Below are 22,292 nucleotides of genomic sequence, written 5' to 3'. Positions count from 1 at the left end.
TCCAACTATTTACAGTTACACACACACACACACACACACACACACACACACACACACACACACACACACACACACACACACACACACACACACACACACACACACACACACACACACACACACACACACACACACACACGCACACACACACACACACAGCCTTCTTTAGCAGTGCCTTCATACCTGTTCCTTTAGCAGGTTGTACCACATTAAAGGGATACCTTGATATTTAGCCAATAGCCATGTAACCTGCTTTGAGATTTTATATAAAAATTCTAAGTATCTCTGTGGCTACCCCCATAAATAACTTTATGTGGATTGTAATGGAAACACAATTTCCCCAGTATACCACCAGGGTTTAAGCCAATGGAAAGTCAGTCCACACCAGTGTTGGAAAGGAAAATGACCTAGGCCATTAAATACCCTTTTTGTGTTGTAATTTTCACATTTACTCCCCAGTTGATATTCCCCTTACTTACCTCCTCCATGTCCATGCTGGTGCCCTCCACCTTATACTTCTCTTCCTCCTTCTTTTTCTTCTCCTTCTTATTCTCTGTCCCATCCTTTGGGGTGGGGACTCCCCCCTCTAGATCCCTCTCAGCTGGGTGAGGTTTGACGCTGACTGGACTCTCTTGGGCTGGCTCCTGGGTGTCAACAACGGTTCTCTGGAGGTCGGTTTCCGAGGAGCCCAGTGACTCAGGCTCCTCTGTTCCAGGGGAGGGTGACTTGACCTGGGCACGGTCAGAAAGGAACCTGGGCTGAGACCCCCACCGCCGGGGCTTGACTGAGAAATCATCATAGACCATCTTGATAAGAGGCTTCTCCTCTTTGACAGAGAAGTCGTCATAGACCACCTCGATGTGAGGCTGCTTCTCTTCTTTTGGTATTGGTTCTATGATGGGGACGGTAGTTGAGGGAGGAGGCTCTGGCTTGGGAGGTTGATCAGGTTTAAGAGTGATTAATTGGATTGGGGACACTGCTTCTTCTTTCTCCCGATCTTCTTCTCTCTTTATCTCATCTTCCTGCATCCTTTCCTCCGCTCTCTGTACTTCCATTTCTCGCTCTTTTTCTTTGAGTTTCTCCCTTTTCTTCTCTCTCAATCTCTCCTCTTTCATCCTAAGCTTTCCCCTCTCTCCTTCCTCTACCTGTCTCTCCTTTTCCCTTTCCATTTCTCTCTGTCTTTCTCCCTTCTCTTCTTTCCTCTTTCTCTCTTCCTCCTCTCTCTGTCTCTCCCTTTCCTTCTCAAGTTCTATCTGTCTTTCTCTCTCCTCTTCTTTCCTCTTTCTCTCTTCCTCCTCTCTCTGTCTCTCCCTTTCCTTCTCAAGTTCTATCTGTCTTTCTCTCTCCTCTTCTTTCCTCTTTCTCTCTCTCTCGTCCTCCTCTCTCTGTCTTTCCCTTTCCTTCTCAAGTTCTATCTGTCTTTCTCTCTCCTTCTCTTCTTTCCTCTTTCTCTCTCTCTCGTCCTCCTCTCTCTGTCTCTCCCTTTCCTTCTCAAGTTCTATCTGTCTTTCTCTCTCCTCTTCTTTCCTCTTTCTCTCTCTCTCGTCCTCCTCTCTCTGTCTTTCCCTTTCCTTCTCAAGTTCTATCTGTCTTTCTCTCTCCTTCTCTTCTTTCCTCTTTCTCTCTCTCTCGTCCTCCTCTCTCTGTCTCCCCCTTTCCTTCTCAAGTTCTATCTGTCTTTCTCTCTCCTCTTCTTTCCTCTTTCTCTCTTCCTCCTCTCTCTGTCTCTCCCTTTCCTTCTCAACTTCTATCTGTCTTTCTCTCTCCTTCTCTTCTTTCCTCTTTCTCTCTCTCTCGTCCTCCTCTCTCTGTCTCTCCCTTTCCTTCTCAAGTTCTAGCTGTCTTTCTCTCTCTTTCTCTTCTTTCCTCTTTCTCTCTCTCTCTTTCTCCTCTCTCTGTCTCTCCCTTTCCTTCTCAAATTCTATCTGTCTTTCTCTCTCCTTCTCTTCTTTCCTCTTTCTCTCTCTCTCTTCCTCTTTCTCTCTCTGTCTCTCCCTTTCCTTCTCAAGTTCTATCTGTCTTTCTCTCTCCTTCTCATCTTTCCTCTTTCTCTCTCTCTCTCTCTCATCATCCTCTCTCTGTCTCTCCCTTTCATTCTCAAATTCTATCAGTCTTTCTCTCTCCTCTTCTTTCCTCTTTCTCTCTCTCTCTTCTTCATCTCTCTGTCGCTCCCTTTCCTTCTCAAATTCAATCAGTCTTTCTCTCTCCTCTTCTTTCCTATTTCTCTCTCTCTCTTCTTTATCTCTCTGTCTCTCCCTATCCCTTTCCTCCTCTCTCTGTCTCTGTCTCTTCATGTCCCTCTCCATTTCTCTTTGTCTTTTTCTCTCCTCTTCTTCTTCCCTCTTTCTCTCTTCCTCCTCTCTCTGTCTCTCCCTTTCCCTCTCCACTACCTTTTGTCTTTCTCTCTCCCTCTCATCTTCTGCCTGTCTCTCTTCTAGTTCCAGCTGTTTTAATTTATCCACTTCTGCAAGTTTTTCCTCCTCTTTTACCTTTGCCTCCATCTCTTTCCCTATTTGATCAACCACTAGCTCCTGTTTTTTCCCTCCATCTTCCTGTCCAAGACGTATCTCTACTGTTTTGTAGAGTGGTACCACGTCCTCATCCTTCTCTCCCTCCTCCTCTTCCTCCTCCTCATCTTCATCCTCCTCCTCCTCATCTTCTATCCCAGAATGTCCAGCGTGAAGTAGGGTGGAAGACTTGTCCTCTCGAGGAGCTAGCTGAACGCTTTTGCACGTCGCCAACGACCCCCCAGTGACACTCAACACAGGGTGAACTCTGACAGGGAATGGTTGAGGGGCAACATCCACCCTCTGATTGGATGCCTGAACAGGAGGTGTGTCTGCTGCCCAGTCTTTGATCCGTTGTTTCACACCACCAGAGCTAACTGCATGTTTCATTGGACGAGGTACTTCCTCCCTATTGGTCAGAGCCTCTGGTCTCAAGGAGGAGTCCAGCAGCAGACTGATCCTCAGTTGTATGCTGTTCCCTTTCTTTTCTCCTTCCTCCTTTACCCCTTCTCCATCCCTCTCTTCCTTCAGTGGTGTTGAGTGCTTGAGTCTGCACTCTGGATCAGACGGTGACCCTGGTGAATCAGTGACCTTCTCTTCCTCTTTTGCCATGAGGACTGACACTTTGGGGACTGCAGTCTCTCTCATGGTCACCTGTTCCCGTTCCTGGTTAGCTGGTGGCTGTGAGGGGAGTGAGAGGCCAGCAGACTCAAACCTGGAGGTGAGCTCCATGGACAGCCGCTTCCTGCCTCCTCCCAAGTGGGCTGCCTGATCCTTCCCAGCGCGGCGCCTGATGACCGGAGGGGTGGGCTCACTCACAGTGTTTTCAGACTGCGGTTGAAGAGGAGTTGAGGTGACTGATGGTGATGGTACAGGCTCAGTTCCAGTGACGGAGTGGCCTGTATCAGAGGGGCCATGTTCGTCCAGTTCAGAAAGACTGACTTGATTTACCTCTGAGGTTCCAGTTGGGTCAGATGTGGTACTAGCTGGTGGCTCAGATTTTGGGGTAGTAAGGGATGTGGAAAGAGCAGTTTGGTTTTGTTCAGTAGTGTGGGTCGATTCAGTTTGGGGTGTTATGGCTGAAGGAACTTCGAGAGCATTGGTCAGTTCAGGTATCGTGGTGCTCTCTGCATCGAGTTTCACAATGCTGCTTGAGTCAGACACAGGGGCACTAATAGGCTGACAAGGCTCTGGTTTGCTGGAGGTAGTGGACGTGGCCTGAGATGGCTGTGGAGTCATTGTGAGTGTCTTTGGGGCTAGGATGGAGCGGAATGTGGTGTTCCTCTGCAGTGAAAAGGGTTTGGGAATCAGGCAGGGTTTGAGGCCTAGCTCAGGCTTGATACCTGCATCTCCTGCTTGGCCCACCTCACCAGAGGCCACGTCCACACGAGCTGCCATGCCCTCACTTCGTTCCTGAGAACAGAAAATAGTATGGAAAAGGGGACGAGAGGATAGGGGAGTGGAGCAAAGGAGAGTGGTGGAGAAAAAGGGAGAGTTCGGCAGGAAAGGTGAAGGGACAGAAGTGGAGGGAGAGGGGAGGAAGAGGAGGAAGTGAGAAGAGAGGGGAGAAGAAGAAAGGCTATGTTAGGCTAATTGTGCTACATGAAGCCAGGTACAAAACAAATCATTGGCTTTACTTCACATTAAGCTGTCACTCTGCTCTCTGTGAAAATAACTTTCACCATAACATATCACTTTCACATACTCTGATGATACTCAGGGTTGAAAGCCAGTCGGTTTGGTTCTCTCAGGCCAAGCTAAAAGAGGCTGGTTGGGCTAGATTTTTACAGAGGAAAAATACCTCTGAAAAAGTTCAGTTGAAGTCGGAGGTTTACATATAGTGGGGCAAAAAAGTATTTAGTCAGCCACCAATTGTGCAAGTTCTCCCACTTAAAACGATGAGAGAGACCTGTAATTTTCATCATAGGTACGCTTCAACTATGACAGACAAAATGAGAAAAAAAAAATCCAGAAAATCACATTGTAGGATTTTTAATGAATTTATTTGCAAATTATGGTGGAAAATAAGTATAAGGTCAATAACAAAAGTTTATCTCAATACTTTGTTGTATACCCTTTGTTGGCAATGACAGAGGTCAAATGTTTTCTGTCTTCACAAGGTTTTCACACACTGTTGCTGGTATTTTGGCCCATTCCTCCATGCAGATCTCCTCTAGAACAGTGATGTTTTGGGGCTGTTGCTGGGCAACACGGACTTTCAACTCCCTCCAAATATTTTCTATGGGGTTGAGATCTGGAGACTGGCTAGGCCACTCCAGGACCTTGAAATGCTTCTTACGAAGCCACTCCTTCATTGCCCGGGCGGTGTGTTTGGGATCATTGTCATGCTGAAAGACCCAGCCACGTTTCATCTTCAATGCCCTTGCTGATGGAAGGTTTTCACTCAAAATCTCACGATACATGGCCCCATTCATTCTTTCCTTTACACGGATCAGTCGTCCTGGTCCCTTTGCAGAAAAAAAGCCCCAAAGCATGATGTTTCCACCCCCAGGCTTCACAGTAGGTATGGTGTTCTTTGGATGCAACTCAGCATTCTTTGTCCTTGAAACACGACGAGTTGAGTTTTAAGCAAAAAGTTATATTTTGGTTTCATCTGACCATATGACATTCTCCCAATCTTCTTCTGGATCATCCAAATGCTCTCTGGCAAACTTCAGACGGGCCTGGACATGTACTGGCTTAAGCAGGGGGACACATCTGGCACTGCAGGATTTGAGTCCCTGGCGGTGTAGTGTGTTACTGATGGTAGGCTTTGCTACTTTGGTCCCAGCTCTCTGCAGGTCATTCACTAGGTCCCCCCCCCCCCCGTGGTTCTGGGATTTTTGCTAACCGTTATTGTGATCATTTTGACCCCACGGGGTGAGATCTTGCGTGGAGCCCCAGATCGAGGGAGATTATCAGTGGTCTTGTATGTCTTCCATTTCCTAATAATTGCTCCCACAGTTGATTTCTTCAAACCAAGCTGCTTACCTATTGCAGATTCAGTCTTCCCAGCCTGGTGCAGGTCTACAATTTTGTTTCTGGTGTCCTTTGACAGCTCTTTGGTCTTGGCCATAGTGGAGTTTTGAGTGTGACTGTTTGAGGTTGTGGACAGGTGTCTTTTATACTGATAACAAGTTCAAACAGGTGCCATTAATATAGGTAACGAGTGGAGGACAGAGGAGCCTCTTAAAGAACAAGCTACAGGTCTGTGAGAGCCAGAAATCTTGCTTGTTTGTAGGTGACCAAATACTTATTTTCCACCATAATTTGCAGATATATTCATAAAAAATCCTACAATGTGATTTTCTGTATTTTTTTCAAATTTTGTCTGTCATAGTTGAAGTGTACATATGATGAAAATTACAGGCCTCTCTCATCTTTTTAAGTGGGAGAACTTGCACAATTGGTGGCTGACTAAATACTTTTTTACCCCACTGTACACTTAGGTTGGAGTCATTGTTTTCCCACCACTCCACAAAATTCTTGTTAACAAACTATAGTTTTGGCAAGTCGGTTAAGACATCTACTTTGTGCATGACACAAGTCATTTTTCCAACAATTGTTTACAGTCAGATTATTTCACTGTATCACAATTCCAGTGGGTCAGAAGTTTACATACACCAAGTTGACTGTGCCTTTAAACAGCTTGGAAAATTCCAGAAAATTCTGTCATGGCTTTATAGAAGCTTCTGATCGGCTAATTGACATCATTTGAGTTAATTGGAGGTGTACCTGTGGATGTATTTCAAGGCCTACCTTCAAACTCAGTGCCTCCTCAATTGACATCATCTGAAAATCAAAAGAAATTAGCCAAGACTTCAGAAAATAAATTGTAGATGTCCACAAGTCTGGTTTATCCTTGGGAGCAATTTCCAAATGCCTGAAGGTACCATGTTCATCTGTACAAACAATAGTACACATGTATAAACACCATGGGACCACGCAGCCATCATACCGCTCAGGAAGGAGATGCGTTCTGTCTCCTAGAGATGAACGTACTTTGGAGAAAAAGTGCAAATCAATCCCAGAACAACAGCAAAGGATCCTGTGAAGATGATGGAGGAAACAGGTACAAAATTATCTATATCCACAGTAAAACGAGTCCTATATCGACATAACCTGAAAGGCCGCTCAGCAAGGAAGAAGCCACTGCTCCAAAACCACCATAAAAAGCCAGACTACAGTTTGCAACTGCACATGGGGACAAAGATCGTACTTTTTGGAGAAATGTCCTCTGGTCTAATGAAACAAAAAGAAAGTTTTGGCCATACTGACTATCGTAATGTTTGGGGGAAAAAGGGGGAGGCTTGCAACCTGAAGAACACCATCCCAACCGTGAAGCATGGGGGTGGCAGCATCATGTTGTGGGGGTGCTTTGCTGCAGGATGGACTGGTGCACTTCACAAAATAGATGGCATCATGAGGTAGGACAATTATGTGAATATATTGAAGCAACATCTCAAGACATCAGTCAGGAAGTTAAAGTTTGGTCACAAATGGGTCTTCCAAATTAACAAAGACCTAAAGTTGTGGCAAAATGGCTTAAGGACAACAAAGTCAAGGTATTGGATTGGCCATCACAATGCCCTGACCTCAATCCCATAGAAAATGTGTTAGCAGAACTGAAAAAGCGTGTGTGAGCAAGGAGGCCTTACAAACCTGACTCAGTTACACCAGCTCTGTCAGGAGGATTGGGCCAAAATTCACCCAACTTATTGTGGGAAGGTTGTGGAAGGTTTCCCGAAAAGTTTGACCCAAGTTAAACAATTTAAAGGCAATGCTACCAAATACTAATTGAGTGTATGTAAACTTCTGACCCACTGGGAATATGATGACAGAAATAAAAGCTGAAATAAATCATTCTCTCTACTATTATTCTGACATTTCACATTCTTAAAATAAAGTGGTGATCCTAACTGACCTAAGACAGGGAATTTTTTACGAGGATTAAATGTCAGGAATTGTGAAAACTGAGTTTGAATGTATTTGGCTAAGGTGTATGTAAACTTCCGACTTCAACTATACATCTTATACCATAAGATACCTCTTACACCATAAGCTACCTCTTACACCGTAACTGTACAGTATTATTGTTATGTCAGTGAAATAAATGTCATTGGACTGACAGTCGTTATGCTAAATTCTACATTATGCATAGCAATTCACTTATTTTAGTGAGGGATTTGCAACTAAATACAAATCTTTAGCACTATATTCACTTAACCCTGAGACCCTCAGTTGCAAAAATGCAATGCTTCCTCAATTGCATCTTGTACAGGTCCTAAACTAAATAATTATTTAAAGCACAGTGCATCTCCTTAGGCCCAGATGTATCTCTTAATAATCGTATTTGTGTGTGTCAGTGATTATTGTGGCATCATTAGCCTCTGAAACATTAGAAACCACAAGGCGCTTCAGAGGGTGAAACGTGCAGCCGAACACACCATTGGGTGCACACTGCTTGCCCTACAGGACACCTACAACACCAGGTGTCGCAGGATGGCCAAGAAGATCATCAGGAACCCCAGCCACTCAAGCCATGCGCTGTTCTCCCTTTAGACGTGGGCAGTACAGGAGCATCATGGCAAACACTTGAAGACTGGCCAATAGTTTCTACCCTCAGACCATCAGGCTGCTGAATTGTCACCACGAGACAGATTTTCACTGAACCTTGCAATCACACCTGCAACCTTGTACATGTGACTATTAAACACTCTGCATCTGACACCTGTTCACTTGTCTGAGACCACACTGGTCCACTACACAAGCATATTTAGTACGCCATCCATGCAACTACGTGACTTGAAATATTTTTTTCCTGTAATCTTTAAGAGGTAGTGATTATGAATATATATATTTTTATTGTGAAACACGCACTCTGAGCCAGATGTAGAGGTAGTTTGCTAGGTGTTGCAAAAAGGCAACATTGGGTTTATTAAAGAGTGGGCAAACTCAGGCATAGGACCACATTTATAGATTGATAGACAAGTTAAAGAGATTCTATACCTTCCAAATTCTGCAAATATGGATAACCAAATACTTCAACATTATGCAGTACGGCGCCGACAGAGATGGCCGCCTCGCTTCGCGTTCCTAGGAAACTATGCAGTTTTTTTTTTTTTTTACATGTTATTTCTTACATTGGTACCCCAGGTCATCTTAGGTTTCATTACATACAGTCGAGAAGAACTACTGAACATAAGAGCAGCGTCAACTCACCATCAGTACGACCAAGAATATGACTTTCGCGAAGCGGACCCTGTGTTCTGCCTTTCACCCAGGACAACGGAATGGATCCCAGCCGGCGACCCCAAAAAACGACTTCGAAAAAGGGGGAAACGAAGCGGTCTTCTGGTCAGACTCCGGAGACGGGCACATCGTGCACCACTCCCTAGCATTCTCCTCGCCAATGTCCAGTCTCTTGACAACAAGGTTGATGAAATCCGAGCAAGGGTAGCATTCCAGAGGGACATCAGAGACTGTAACGTTCTTTGCTTCACGGAAACATGGCTCACTGGAGAGACGCTATCAGAGACGGTGCAGCCAGCTGGTTTCTCCACGCATCGCGCCGACAGAAACAAACATCTTTCTGGTAAGAAGAGGGGCGGGGGCGTATGCTTTATGGTTAACGGGACGTGGTGTGGCCAAAACAACATACAGGAACTCAAGTCCTTCTGTTCACCTGATTTAGAATTCCTCACAATCAAATGTAGACCGCATTATCTACCAAGGGAATTCTCTTCGATTATAATCACAGCCATATATATTCCCCCCCAAGCAGACACATCGATGGCTCTGAACGAACTTTATTTGACTCTTTACAAACTGGAATCCATATATCCGGAGGCTGCATTCATTGTAGCTGGGGATTTTAACAAGGCTAATCTGAAAACAAGACTCCCTAAATTTTATCAGCATATCGATTGCCCAACCAGGGCTGGAGAAAACTTGGATCATTGCTATTCCAACTTCCGTGACGCATATAAGGCCCTGTCCCGCCCTCCTTTCGGAAAAGCTGACCACGACTCCATTTTGTTGATCCCTTACTACAGACAGAAACTAAAACAAGAAGCTCCCGCACTGAGGTCTGTTCAACGCTGGTCCGACCAATCTGATTCCAAACTCCAAGACTGCTTCCATCACGTGGACTGGGATATGTTCCGTATTGCATCAGACGACAACATTGACGAATACGCTGATTCGGTGTGCGAATTCATTAGAACGTGCTTTGAAGATGTCGTTCCCATAGCAACGATTAAAACATTCCCAAACCAGAAACCGTGGATTGATGGCAGCATTCGCGTGAAACTGAAAGCGCGAACCACTGCTTTTAATCAGGGCAAGGTGACTGGAAACATGACCGAATACAAACAGTGTAACTATTCCCTCCGCAAGGCAATCAAACAAGCTAAGCGTCAGTATAGAGACAAAGTAGAATCTCAATTCAATGGCTCAGACACAAGAGGTATGTGGCAGGGTCTACAGTCAATCACGGATAACAAGAAGAAAATGCTGTTCATCAACTACAGCTCGGCATTTAACACCATAGTGCCCTCCAAGCTCGTCATCAAGCTCGAGACCCTGGGTCTCGACCCCGCCCTGTGCAACTGGATACTGGACTTCCTGACGGGCCGCCCCCAGGTGGTGAGGGTAGGCAACAACATCTCCACCCCGCTGATCCTCAACACTGGGGCCCCACAAGGGTGCGTTCTGAGCCCTCTCCTGTACTCCCTGTCCACGCACGCCTCCAACTCAATCATCAAGTTTGCGGACGACACAACAGTGGTAGGCTTGATTACCAACAACGACGAGACAGCCTACAGGGAGGAGGTGAGGGCCCTCGGAGTGTGGTGTCAGGAAAATAACCTCACACTCAACGTCAACAAAACTAAGGAGATGATTGTGGACTTCAGGAAACAGCAGAGGGAACACCCCCCTATCCACATCGATGGAACAGTAGTGGAGAGGGTAGTAAGTTTTAAGTTCCTCGGCGTACACATCACAGACAAACTGAATTGGTCCACCCACACAGACAGCATCGTAAAGAAGGCGCAGCAGCGCCTCTTCAACCTCAGGAGGCTGAAGAAATTCGGCTTGTCACCAAAAGCACTCACAAACTTCTACAGATGCACAATCGAGAGCATCCTGTCGGGCTGTATCACCGCCTGGTACGGTAACTGCTCCGCCCACAACCATAAGGCTCTCCAGAGGGTAGTGAGGTCTGCACAACGCATCACCGGGGGCAAACTACCTGCCCTACAGGACACCTACACCACCCGATGTCACAGGAAGGCCATAAAGATCATCAAGGACAGCAACCACCCGAGCCACTGCCTGTTCACCCTGCTATCATCCAGAAGGCGAGGTCAGTACAGGTGCATCAAAGCTGGGACCGAGAGACTGAAAAACAGCTTCTATCTCAAGGCCATCAGACTGTTAAACAGCCACCACTAACATTGAGTGGCTGCTGCCAACACACTGACTCAACTCCAGCCACTTTAATAATGGGAATTGATGGGAAATGATGTCAAATATATCACTAGCCACTTTAAACAATGCTACCTAATATAATGTTTACATATCCTACATTATTCATCTCATATGTATACGTATATACTGTACTCTATATCATCTACTGCATCCTTATGTAATACATGTATAACTAGCCACTTTAACTATGCCACTTTGTTTACATACTCATCTAATATGTATATACTGCACTCAATACCATCTACTGTATCTTGCCTATGCCGCTCTGTACCATCACTCATTCATATATCTTTATGTACATATTCTTTATCCCCTTACACTTGTGTCTATAAGGTAGTAGTTTTGGGAATTGTTAGCTAGATTACTTGTTGGTTATTACTGCATTGTCGGAACTAGAAGCACAAGCATTTCGCTACACTCGCACTAACATCTGCTAACCATGTGTATGTGACAAATCAAATTTGATTTGATTTGATTTTAACTTTGATGTTCCTTCTAGACATTAAAATAACAAACATGAAGATATATATTATATTATGTATTTCCAAATAGTTGAGGCTTTGAAAAATATATGTTTTTGATAGCAACATACTAAAATATTGATTGGTCAAGATGATCAAATTAGCTATTTCAGACAAAATAAGACAGAATTTTAGGTTTATATACCATGACACAATATTTTCTATCACCTGTCAATGATTTTGATCCATCAGAGGTCTATTAGAAGTAATAAAAGTATTTCTAGAGGGTAATATTATTTTCCCTCATTTGAATCTATGTTTGGGTCTCACAGAGTTAAAGATGATTCATCTTATTCTTATGATCGCCTTTACAGGGACGATCTACAAAAAGTGCTGTTGTTTACCCTCAAATACACAGTGACAGTTTGCCATGATATTCATGATTCAATCTCAAATCTAAACATATGTTATCTCTGATTGATACTAGTATAGCTGATAGTGTCAAATATCTATGCTCTTATGACTTTTTTATTGAGATGTTTAAGGAAGCTGTTCAAATTCTAACCATTCTTGGAATGACATTAAAGAGTCAAGCCAGGTTGTTTGGTTGATTTGTGAGTGAAGTCATCTGATTTGAATGGAACAAAACACAAATGTGTCCCAGTTGCATGTTGCACATCCTGTCTGGTTTTTCCTGTCAGCTCTCAATGTAGTATAAACCAGTCCAACCACACTCCACTGCTCCACATATGAAGCACTTTAAAACCATCTGAGGAGCCCCAAGGTCTGACTGGGAGGCATAGGTGTATTTTCCAATTCCCACTGGGCAAAAACTGGTTGAATAAACATTGTTTCCATGTCATTGAAATAAATACAAAATGTGGTGATGTTAAATCAATGTGGAAAACTGTTTAGTTTTGCAAAAAGTCATCAATGTAAGTGATTTTCGTAATTTATTCACCCAACTTGCCACCTAAATCCAATGACATGGTGAAATGTTTTGTTGATTTCAAACTGAATTCACGTAATTGCAAATCAAAACTAGATGTTGAACTGATGCCTTTGCCCAGTGAGATCGTACTCCAATTCCATATAAAGGGCACTAGGCTACTTCTGACCAGAAAAGCACATTGTCCCCCTCTCTAGTCCCGTCATTATAGTACTGGCACTTAGGGCTCTCATCAAACTAGGTTTCCACTTTTAAGTACAGAACAGGTTTCGATTGAATAAGGCTCTGTCATATAGTTAAATACGATCTAATGGGAAATGTTTGCAACATAGTCACTTCTTGTTGTGAACAAATGGTGACGGTCACCACTTTCAACCAAAAACTATTAGCCAATTCTGTTATTTGTATTATCAATGATCTATTCCACCCCATATAATAGGCCACACAAAATACTGTGTTTGATACTTTTTGTATTTGCAATTCCAGAACACCTGTAACTAAGCTCCCACCAGTCTCAAATCGTTGTGTCTATGTTCGCAGTCAGTCCACCAAAGAAAATACAAAAATACACTCTACTTGCCATGTATATCCTTTGCAGACTGATATTTAAGACAGGTCTTTTTGTCTACATAGTTAAATACGATCTAATGGGAAATGTTTGCAACATAGTCACTTCTTGTTGTGAACAAATGGTGACGGTCACCACTTTCAACCAAAAACTATTAGCCAATTCTGTTATTTGTATTATCAATGATCTATTCCACCCCATATAATAGGCCACACAAAATACTGTGTTTGATACTTTTTGTATTTGCAATTCCAGAACACCTGTAACTAAGCTCCCACCAGTCTCAAATCGTTGTGTCTATGTTCGCAGTCAGTCCACCAAAGAAAATACAAAAATACACTCTACTTGCCATGTATATCCTTTGCAGACTGATATTTAAGACAGGTATTTTTGTCTACAGAACACATCAAGTATTGCGCTGTTTGGTTGTAAGAAAAACAAGCGATAAACAAAACTTATTTGACTGTAACCTTTACTTGGTATTAATAAGTGACCAATAAATAAATGGAGCACACAATGAACTCTCTGTCGTTGAACTCATGTAATCTTATATCTCCTTCGCCGCAGTAAAAAAGTTAAAATAACTAAAGTCCTGGAATGACCTCCTGCGCTATTATGATTCCTGGTAGTGAAATAGTTCAGTATACATTTTCCTTGTTGCATATCCCTAGCCTATACCGACAAATTAAAAGCGTTTTATGATCAAATAGCCTACTAACGATAACGTAGCTGTTACAGGAGTGGACATATTGCTTTAATCAACTGACAACTGGTGTTTTATATGAATAGGCTTGAGACTTTACCTGGTATCTTTAGGATCTCCAGATTACAATATGTGTTGAACAGAGGCTGTTTCGTGAATTTGTCTCCGTCGCTCCCAAAGTCAACATAGATCCCACACAAGAATACTATTGTGCCACAGCGAACGATAGTCCGCGACAGTCCCTAGAGCAGGTGTCCGGACAGATCTGTCCCTCCCACAGGTGCTGCGGCATGACTGACTGGACAAACAGGTTTGATATGAATTGAAGAGGCTAGAGAAATGGGTTATTTTTACAGTTCAAGAAGCTCAAAATGTCCGTGATTGTTGATGGTGATTGTGGTTTTGCCTAGTTTCTTGCGCCTCTGACCACAATTTGCTAGTAGGCTAGATAGCAGTAGTTAATAGTTAGCTAGTTAGTAGTTGCAGTTTTGAAAGTCTAATTAGTAGGCCTATGCCTATAAAACATAGGCTTGTGTTGACGAATAGGCTACATACAGCCTTAGATTTCCAGCTGATATAAAACAGTAAGAGTGGGTAAATTGAGCACTTTTTTATATTCAGCATCACTTCATCATGGGAAATATTGTATGATTTCTAACAAAGATATCTACATATATGTGTGGATGTCGTGTATCCACGGAAATAATCAGAATTCATGGCCATTTCCTAGAAACCGGGGTGGCTCAGTTTAGCCATTTAGCTCAACCTACCCCATACTCCCCTGCAGCATCCTAAAACTCATAAAGCCGGCTCTTCCAGAATTCATGCGAATGAAAAGCAAGACATCTTAGATTGTGTTTAAAATATTGAGGGACTGTTAATCAGTGGGGTGTTAAAAACATGTGGTTTGAATGCCTTTGCCCACCACATGCGTAAATCGAATAGTCAATTCCAAATGTCCTTAGCGCAAAAGTCCGAGTGTGCGTTTAAAAGCAAGCAGGTGTAGCCTGTGCCATGTCTGGTCTGTGGTGCATATCCTGCCCCTAGCGGTATTTCTCTGAAAGTCCGTTTCACCTCGACTTTATCTCTGACCTGTTGCCATGGCAACTGTAAAGCGTGTGATTACAAAAACAAGTGCTTGACCCATCGTCAGCGAGAAGCGGAGGTTCTTCATTCGACATCTACGGCGCCATCTTATTGCTTTGAGCGAGGTAGACCGAGACAAATAGACAAGGTTGTCATCATCACTGGTAATTATGAGCGGAGCTAAAGCTCGCATCGACCCGCCTGTTGCTGCTGAGAATGTCTCGATCACCGGGCACAGTTCCGCGGCTGCTGCGCGGGAGCGCAAGCCAGGTGGAGGGGTTCTGAAGAGACTCAAGTCTCGGCAAAGCCAGGTGGATAGTAGGCCCGTCACAGAAGATGATCTTCGAACACAAGTTGGCCACATCACTCCTGAAGAGGTCCTACGATTGCCGGTTGCTACTCGGGGTAGGCTATATCTATTTTCTACATGATATTGGCAGTGGTTGGCTGTTTATACAAATGGGTAGCTAGCTACAGGTTAATTTACATACAGTGGAATTTACATAGCTACACTGGCGTTGAGTAAAACTGGCAATATATGCCTGTCTATTTACCTGAATAGCCTAGTTACTATGACAAATCCGAGATCCCTTGCTAAATGGGGCTCCTGAGTGGCGCAACGGTGTACGTCACTGAATCTCACTGCTAGAAGCATCACTACAGACTCTGGTTCAATTCCAGGCTGAATCACAACTGGCCATGATTGGGTGGCACACAATTGTCCCAGCATTGTCTGGGTTCAGCGGGGTAGGCTATCATTGTAAATAAGCATTTGTGACTTGCCCAAGGTAAATATAAATCACATATACTGTACAAAAGTATAAACACAACATGTTGGTTTCATGAGCAGGAATAATCCCAGAAATTTACCATGAGCACAAAAAGCTTATTTCTCTCAAATTCTGTGCAGAAATGTGTTTACATCCCTGAGCAGTTATCCTTTACCAAGATAATCCATCCATGATCATTACACAGGTGCATGTTTTTTTTGTGCATTTTTTTCACACAGCACAATGCCACAGATGTTTCAAGTTTTGAGGGAGCATGCAATTGACATGCTGACTGAAGGAATGTCCACCAGAGCTGTTGCCAGATATCGGAATGTTAATTTCTCTACCATAAGCCGCCTCCAATGGGGTAGAATAAAAGGCTACTCTAAAATGTGAATTTTTTTCACACAGCACAATGCCACAGATGTTTCAAGTTTTGAGGGAGCATGCAATTGGCATGCTGACTGAAGGAATGTCCCCCAGAACTGTTGCCAGATATCGGAATGTTCATTTCTCTACCATAAGCCACCTCCAATGTTGTTTTAGAGAATTTGGCAGTACGTTCCAACTGGCCTCACAACTGCAAACCACGTATAACCACGCCAGCCCAGTACCTCCACATCCGGCATTTTCACCTGCGGGATTGTCTGAGGGGAGGGGGGTGCTGAGGAGTATTTCTCTCTGTAATAAAAGCCCTTTTGTTGGGAGAAAAACAAATTCTGATTGGCTGGGCCTGGCTCCCAAGTGGGTGGGCCTGGCTCCCAAGTGGGTGGGCCTGGTTCCCAAGTGGGTGGACATGGCTGCACTCCTGCCCAGTCATGTGAAATCCATAGATTAGGGCCTAATGATTTTATTTAAACTGTAACTCAGTAAAATTGTTGCATGTTGCTTTTATAGTTTTGTTCAGGAAAGAAAGAAAGATAGATTTTACTGCCCTTTAAAATAGTATATATTTTAAGACAGCCACTGACCACCTCTACTGTCTGTCCATGTCAGGGTACCTGTGTAAACCAGAGGACAACATCTTCGACATAGATTTTATCCGCTTTAAAATCAGAGACTTGGAGACAGGGACTGTGTTGTTTGAAATTGCCAAACCACCTCATACGGGTACAGTTCAAATTCCCTCTCTGAGTGTGTGTGTGTGTGTGTGTGTGTGTGTGTGTGTGTGTGTGTGTGTGTGTGTGTGTGTGTGTGTGTGTGTGTGTGTGTGTGTGTGTGTGTGTGTGTGTGTGTGTGTGTGTGTGTGTGTGTGTGTGTGTCAGTGTATTACTATTGTAGTATGTCTGAGAAATACTCTGTATTTGTGATTGATCACCGTGCCATTGGTTTAAAAATATATCCTGTTTGTTGTTGTGTCTTTGACCTCAGAGGAAGATGAGGAGAATGGAGAGGGAGACATGAGTGCCGGGCGTTTTGTATGCTACCAGTTCACCACTGCATTCCTACGACTGAGGACTGTGGGAGCCACGTGCGTATAATCTCTCTCTTACACACACACACACACACACACACACACACACACACACACACACACACACACACACACACACACACACACACACACACACACACACACACACACACACACACACACACACACACACACACACACACACACACACATACAAACAGTACTTATTGTATGTTGACACCTTTCTCTGTGTGTCAGAGTGGAGTTTACGGTTGGTGACCGCCCTCTGAACAGCTTCAGGATGATTGAAAGGCACTACTTCAGGGATCACCTCCTGAAGAGCTTTGACTTTGACTTCGGCTTCTGTATCCCCAACAGCCGCAACACCTGCGAACACATCTACGAGTTCCCTCAGCTGTCTGAGAGCTTGGGTGAGTGTCACATTCCATCCATCAATCAATGACCCCGTTTGAAGCACTTTGGTACTGATGTTTTAGTGAAAAGTGCTACATAAATAAATTGTTTTGAGTAAATAAATAACATGTGTACATTACATTTATGTGGAAATGCAATCATTTACTGAAGGACACGCACGCACATCACCTTTTGAATACATTTTCCAGACATATTGTATTTAGCAGTTGTATATTTTTGACCTTTATTTAACTAGGCAAGTCAGTTAAGAACAACAAAGACATCCCACACACTAACCTGTTGTCATGTGCTTACCTGGAAGTAATACACCAGTCAAGAGAGTGTTTTCCCAAATTAATGATTTTATTTAACTAGGTGTTTAGTCAATTAAGAACAAATTCTTATTTTCAATGATGGCCTAGGAACAGTGGGTTAACTGCCTTGTTCAGGGGCAGAACGACCGATTTTTACCTTGTCAGCTCAGGGATTTGATCTGGCAACCTTTCGGTTACTAGTCCAATGCTCTAATCACTAGGCTACCTGCCACCCCTATGGATGGAAATGACATCAAAAACAGAACAATATGTTCCATGTTATGATTATGTTCCCTTCCAGTTCATCAGATGGTGGAGCATCCCTACGAGACGAAGTCGGACAGCTTCTACTTCGTAGACAACAGACTGGTCATGCACAACAAGGCAGACTACTCTTATAACGGGGGCAGGCGTTGAGTGTCTTATGTGCCTGTGTGTGTGCGTGTGTGTATGTTTGTGTGTGTGCTGTGCCAAAGCGTTTACATTTACATTTAAGTCATTTAGCAGACGCTCTTATCCAGAGCGACTTACAAATTGGTGCATTCACCTTATGACATCCAGTGGAACAGCCACTTTACAATAGTGCATCTAAATCTTTTAGGGGGGTGAGAAGGATTACTTATCCTATCCTAGGTATTCCTTAAAGAGGTGGGGTTTCAGGTGTCTCCGGAAGGTGGTGATTGACTCCGCTGTCCTGGCATCGTGAGGGAGTTTGTTCCACCATTGGGGGCCAGAGCAGCGAACAGTTTTGACTGGGCTGAGCGGGAACTGTACTTCCTCAGTGGTAGGGAGGCGAGCAGGCCAGAGGTGGATGAACGCAGTGCCCTTGTTTGGGTGTAGGGCCTGATCAGAGCCTGGAGGTACTGAGGTGCCGTTCCCCTCACAGCTCCGTAGGCAAGCACCATGGTCTTGTAGCGGATGCGAGCTTCAACTGGAAGCCAGTGGAGAGAGCGGAGGAGCGGGGTGACGTGAGAGAACTTGGGAAGGTTGAACACCAGACGGGCTGCGGCGTTCTGGATGAGTTGTAGGGGTTTAATGGCACAGGCAGGGAGCCCAGCCAACAGCGAGTTGCAGTAATCCAGACGGGAGATGACAAGTGCCTGGATTAGGACCTGCGCCGCTTCCTGTGTGAGGCAGGGTCGTACTCTGCGGATGTTGTAGAGCATGAACCTACAGGAACGGGCCACCGCCTTGATGTTAGTTGAGAACGACAGGGTGTTGTCCAGGATCACGCCAAGGTTCTTAGCGCTCTGGGAGGAGGACACAATGGAGTTGTCAACCGTGATGGCGAGATCATGGAACGGGCAGTCCTTCCCCGGGAGGAAGAGCAGCTCCGTCTTGCCGAGGTTCAGCTTGAGGTGGTGATCCGTCATCCACACTGATATGTCTGCCAGACATGCAGAGATGCGATTCGCCACCTGGTCATCAGAAGGGGGAAAGGAGAAGATTAATTGTGTGTCGTCTGCATAGCAATGATAGGAGAGACCATGTGAGGTTATGACAGAGCCAAGTGACTTGGTGTATAGCGAGAATAGGAGAGGGCCTAGAACAGAGCCCTGGGGACACCAGTGGTGAGAGCGCGTGGTGAGGAGACAGATTCTCGCCACGCCACCTGGTAGGAGCGACTTGTCAGGTATGACGCAATCCAAGCGTGGGCCGCGCCGGAGATGCCCAACTCGGAGAGGGTGGAGAGGAGATCTGATGGTTCACAGTATCGAAGGCAGCCGATAGGTCTAGAAGGATTACATTTACATTTACATTTAAGTCATTTAGCAGACGCTCTTATCCAGAGCGACTTACAAATTGGTGCATTCACCTTATGACATCCAGTGGAACAGCCACTTTACAATAGTGCATCTAAATCTTTTAAGGGGGTGAGAAGGATTACTTTATCCTATCCTAGATATTCCTTAAAGAAGGATGAGAGCAGAGGAGAGAGTTAGCTTTAGCGCCTCCGTGATGCAGAGAAGAGCAGTCTCAGTTGAATGACTAGTCTTGAAACCTGACTGATTTGGATCAAGAAGGTCATTCTGAGAGAGATAGCGGTAGAGCTGGCCAAGGACGGCACGTTCAAGAGTTTTGGAGAGAAAAGAAAGAAGGGATACTGGTCTGTAGTTGTTGACATCGGAGGGATCGAGTGTAGGTTTTTTCAGAAGGGGTGCAACTCTCGCTCTCTTGAGGACAGAAGGGACGTAGCCAGCGGTCAGGGATGAGTTGATGAGCGAGGTGAGGTAAGGGAGAAGGTCTCCGGAAATGGTCTGGAGAAGAGAGGAGGGGATAGGGTCAAGCGGGCAGGTTGTTGGGCGGCCGGCCGTCACAAGACGCGAGATTTCATCTGGAGAGAGAGGGGAGAAAGAGGTCAGAGCACAGGGTAGGGCAGTGTGAGCAGAACCAGCGGTGTCGTTTGACTTAGTTTACTCACACAAACAGACTCTCACCCAAGTGTTGAGTACTGTAAGTTAAACAAACTCTATTGTCATGGCATAGCTGTATGGGCTAGCATGGAAAAGTTTAAGAACAGCAGGACAGATCCACATTAGGGCCATATAGACTACTGGCAGTGGTATGGCAACATTCTGCCATATAGACTACTGGCAGTGGTATGGCAACATTCTGCCATATAGACTACTGGCAGTGGTATGGAAACATTCTGCCATATAGACTACTGGCAGTGGTATGGCAACATTCTGCCATATAGACTACTGGCAGTGGTATGGCAACATTCTGCCATATAGACTACTGGCAGTGGTATGGCAACATTCTGCCATATAGACTACTGGCAGTGGTATGGCAACATTCTGCCGTATAGACTACTGGCAGTGGTATGGCAACATTCTGCCATATAGACTACTGGCAGTGGTATGGAAACATTCTGCCATATAGACTACTGGCAGTGGTATGGCAACATTCTGCCATATAGACTACTGGCAGTGGTATGGCAACATTCTGCCATATAGACTACTGGCAGTGGTATGGCAACATTCTGCCATATAGACTACTGGCAGTGGTATGGCAACATTCTGCCGTATAGACTACTGGCAGTGGTATGGCAACATTCTGCCATATAGACTACTGGCAGTGGTATGGCAACATTCTGCCGTATAGACTACTGGCAGTGGTATGGTAACATTCTGCCATATAGACTACTGGCAGTGGTATGGCAACATTCTGCCATATAGACTACTGGCAGTGGTATGGCAACATTCTGCCATATAGACTACTGGCAGTAGTATGGCAACATTCTGCCATATAGACTACTGGCAGTGGTATGGCAACATTCTGCCATATAGACTACTGGCAGTGGTATGGCAACATTCTGCCATATAGACTACTGGCAGTGGTATGGCAACATTCTGCCATATAGACTACTGGCAGTGGTATGGCAACATTCTGCCATATAGACTACTGGCAGTGGTATGGCAACATTCTGCCATATAGACTACTGGCAGTGGTATGGCAACATTCTGCCATATAGACTACTGGCAGTGGTATGGCAACATTCTGCCATATAGACTACTGGCAGTGGTATGGCAACATTCTGCCATATAGACTACTGGCAGTGGTATGGCAACATTCTGCCATATAGACTACTGGCAGTGGTATGGCAACATTCTGCCATATAGACTACTGGCAGTGGTATGGCAACATTCTGCCATATAGACTACTGGCAGTGGTATGGCAACATTCTGCCATATAGACTACTGGCAGTGGTATGGCAACATTCTGCCATATAGTGCTTTGTCTTTCTCCCACCAAAAATGAAACGTTTCTCAGCTAACCAAGTGATTTATGTTAGTGTGTAAAAGGACAGTTAATGTACTGTCATACTCATGAAGAACCAGACAATGCCCACATACATACAGACAGGCAGACTGACAGGCAGATAGGCAGACAGACGTAGAAACAATCTCCCTCGCTCCCTCCTTCCCTCTCCCTCTCTCTCTATTTCTCTCTCTGTCGTTAGCTGCTGTGCCCACCCGCCACTCTAGATGTATTAATAAGAGAGGAAGGGGGAAGAAACACACAAACCCACTCACACACACACACTCACTGTCAAACACACATGCCAGCTCACTCACATACAGAGCCTAGTGAAAGTCTACACACCACTTGTTTGTCCCCGGCAGGGACTGGTGAGTTTGCCAGGATCAAAATAAATATGAAACAAGCAAATTCAAGGTAAAAAAGTTAGAGGAAAACCTGCCTTAGTCTTCTGAATACCCTGCTGTCATGACTGTCTGATAGAGTTTATTTTACAGTGAGACAATTACACCAATGTTAATGCCAAAGACACACCAGAATGGCTTTCAAAGTGGTGTTGAGTGTTTCTGAATGGTCCAGTCTCAGTCCTGACTTAAATCTGCTTGAAAATCAGAGACAATGTTTGAATATTGCTGTCCATCAATGATTCCCTACCAAATGTACTGAGCTTGAGCAATTTTGACAAAAACAATGGATATATGTTGCCCTAAGAGTTGTGCATAGATGGTAGAATCTTATTCAAAATTATTTACAGCTGTAATTGCTGCCAAAGTTGCATCCACCAAATATTAACTATGGGGTATGAAGACATCTTAATTTTTAATTTAAAAAACAAGTTCTATACTATTTCT

The 22,292-nt window shown here is 44.4% G+C and overlaps 2 protein-coding genes across 3 annotated transcripts in view; one reads left to right on the top strand and one right to left on the bottom strand.

Moving 5' to 3' along the window:
• Positions 1-13,939, bottom strand: part of LOC118400438 (uncharacterized protein KIAA1671-like) — a 30,782-nt gene extending 16,843 nt beyond the window's left edge. The window contains exons 1-3 of one of the 2 annotated variants that reach the window (XM_052473679.1): positions 13,782-13,926; positions 6,267-6,299; positions 480-3,920 (exon numbers count right to left, since the gene is read on the bottom strand). In XM_052473679.1, coding sequence (XP_052329639.1) covers positions 480-3,920; positions 6,267-6,299 — 3,474 coding nt within the window. In that variant the 5' untranslated portion in view covers positions 13,782-13,926. Of the gene's footprint in view, positions 1-479; positions 3,921-6,266; positions 6,300-13,781 lie in introns of both variants that reach the window. The other variant, XM_035797315.2, reaches the window with a different exon arrangement.
• Positions 13,940-14,766: 827 nt separating this feature from the next.
• On the top strand, positions 14,767-18,277 carry LOC118400439 (protein unc-119 homolog B-like). Its single transcript, XM_052473681.1, has 5 exons — positions 14,767-15,172; positions 16,534-16,647; positions 16,909-17,008; positions 17,210-17,382; positions 17,981-18,277. The coding sequence occupies exons 1-5, from the start codon at positions 14,938-14,940 to the stop codon at positions 18,094-18,096; spliced, it is 738 nt and encodes a 245-aa protein (XP_052329641.1). The 5' UTR covers positions 14,767-14,937; the 3' UTR covers positions 18,097-18,277.
• Positions 18,278-22,292: the final 4,015 nt, after the last annotated feature.

This window comes from Oncorhynchus keta, chromosome 21 (genome assembly GCF_023373465.1).
Source record: "Oncorhynchus keta strain PuntledgeMale-10-30-2019 chromosome 21, Oket_V2, whole genome shotgun sequence".
Classification (NCBI taxonomy): Eukaryota; Metazoa; Chordata; class Actinopteri; order Salmoniformes; family Salmonidae; genus Oncorhynchus; species Oncorhynchus keta.
This window is presented reverse-complemented; position numbering and strand designations above follow the sequence as displayed.

What these genes read in the sequence shown, in the direction of transcription:
- LOC118400439 (XM_052473681.1), top strand. Translation starts at nt 14,938, where the DNA reads ATGAGCGGAGCTAAAGCTCGCATCGACCCGCCTGTTGCTGCTGAGAAT. An exon ending in CTGAGGACTGTGGGAGCCAC is followed by an intron (nt 17,009 to 17,209) that starts GTGCGTATAATC and finishes TCTGTGTGTCAG; the next exon opens with AGTGGAGTTTACGGTTGGTG. An exon ending in TCAGCTGTCTGAGAGCTTGG is followed by an intron (nt 17,383 to 17,980) that starts GTGAGTGTCACA and finishes GTTCCCTTCCAG; the next exon opens with TTCATCAGATGGTGGAGCAT.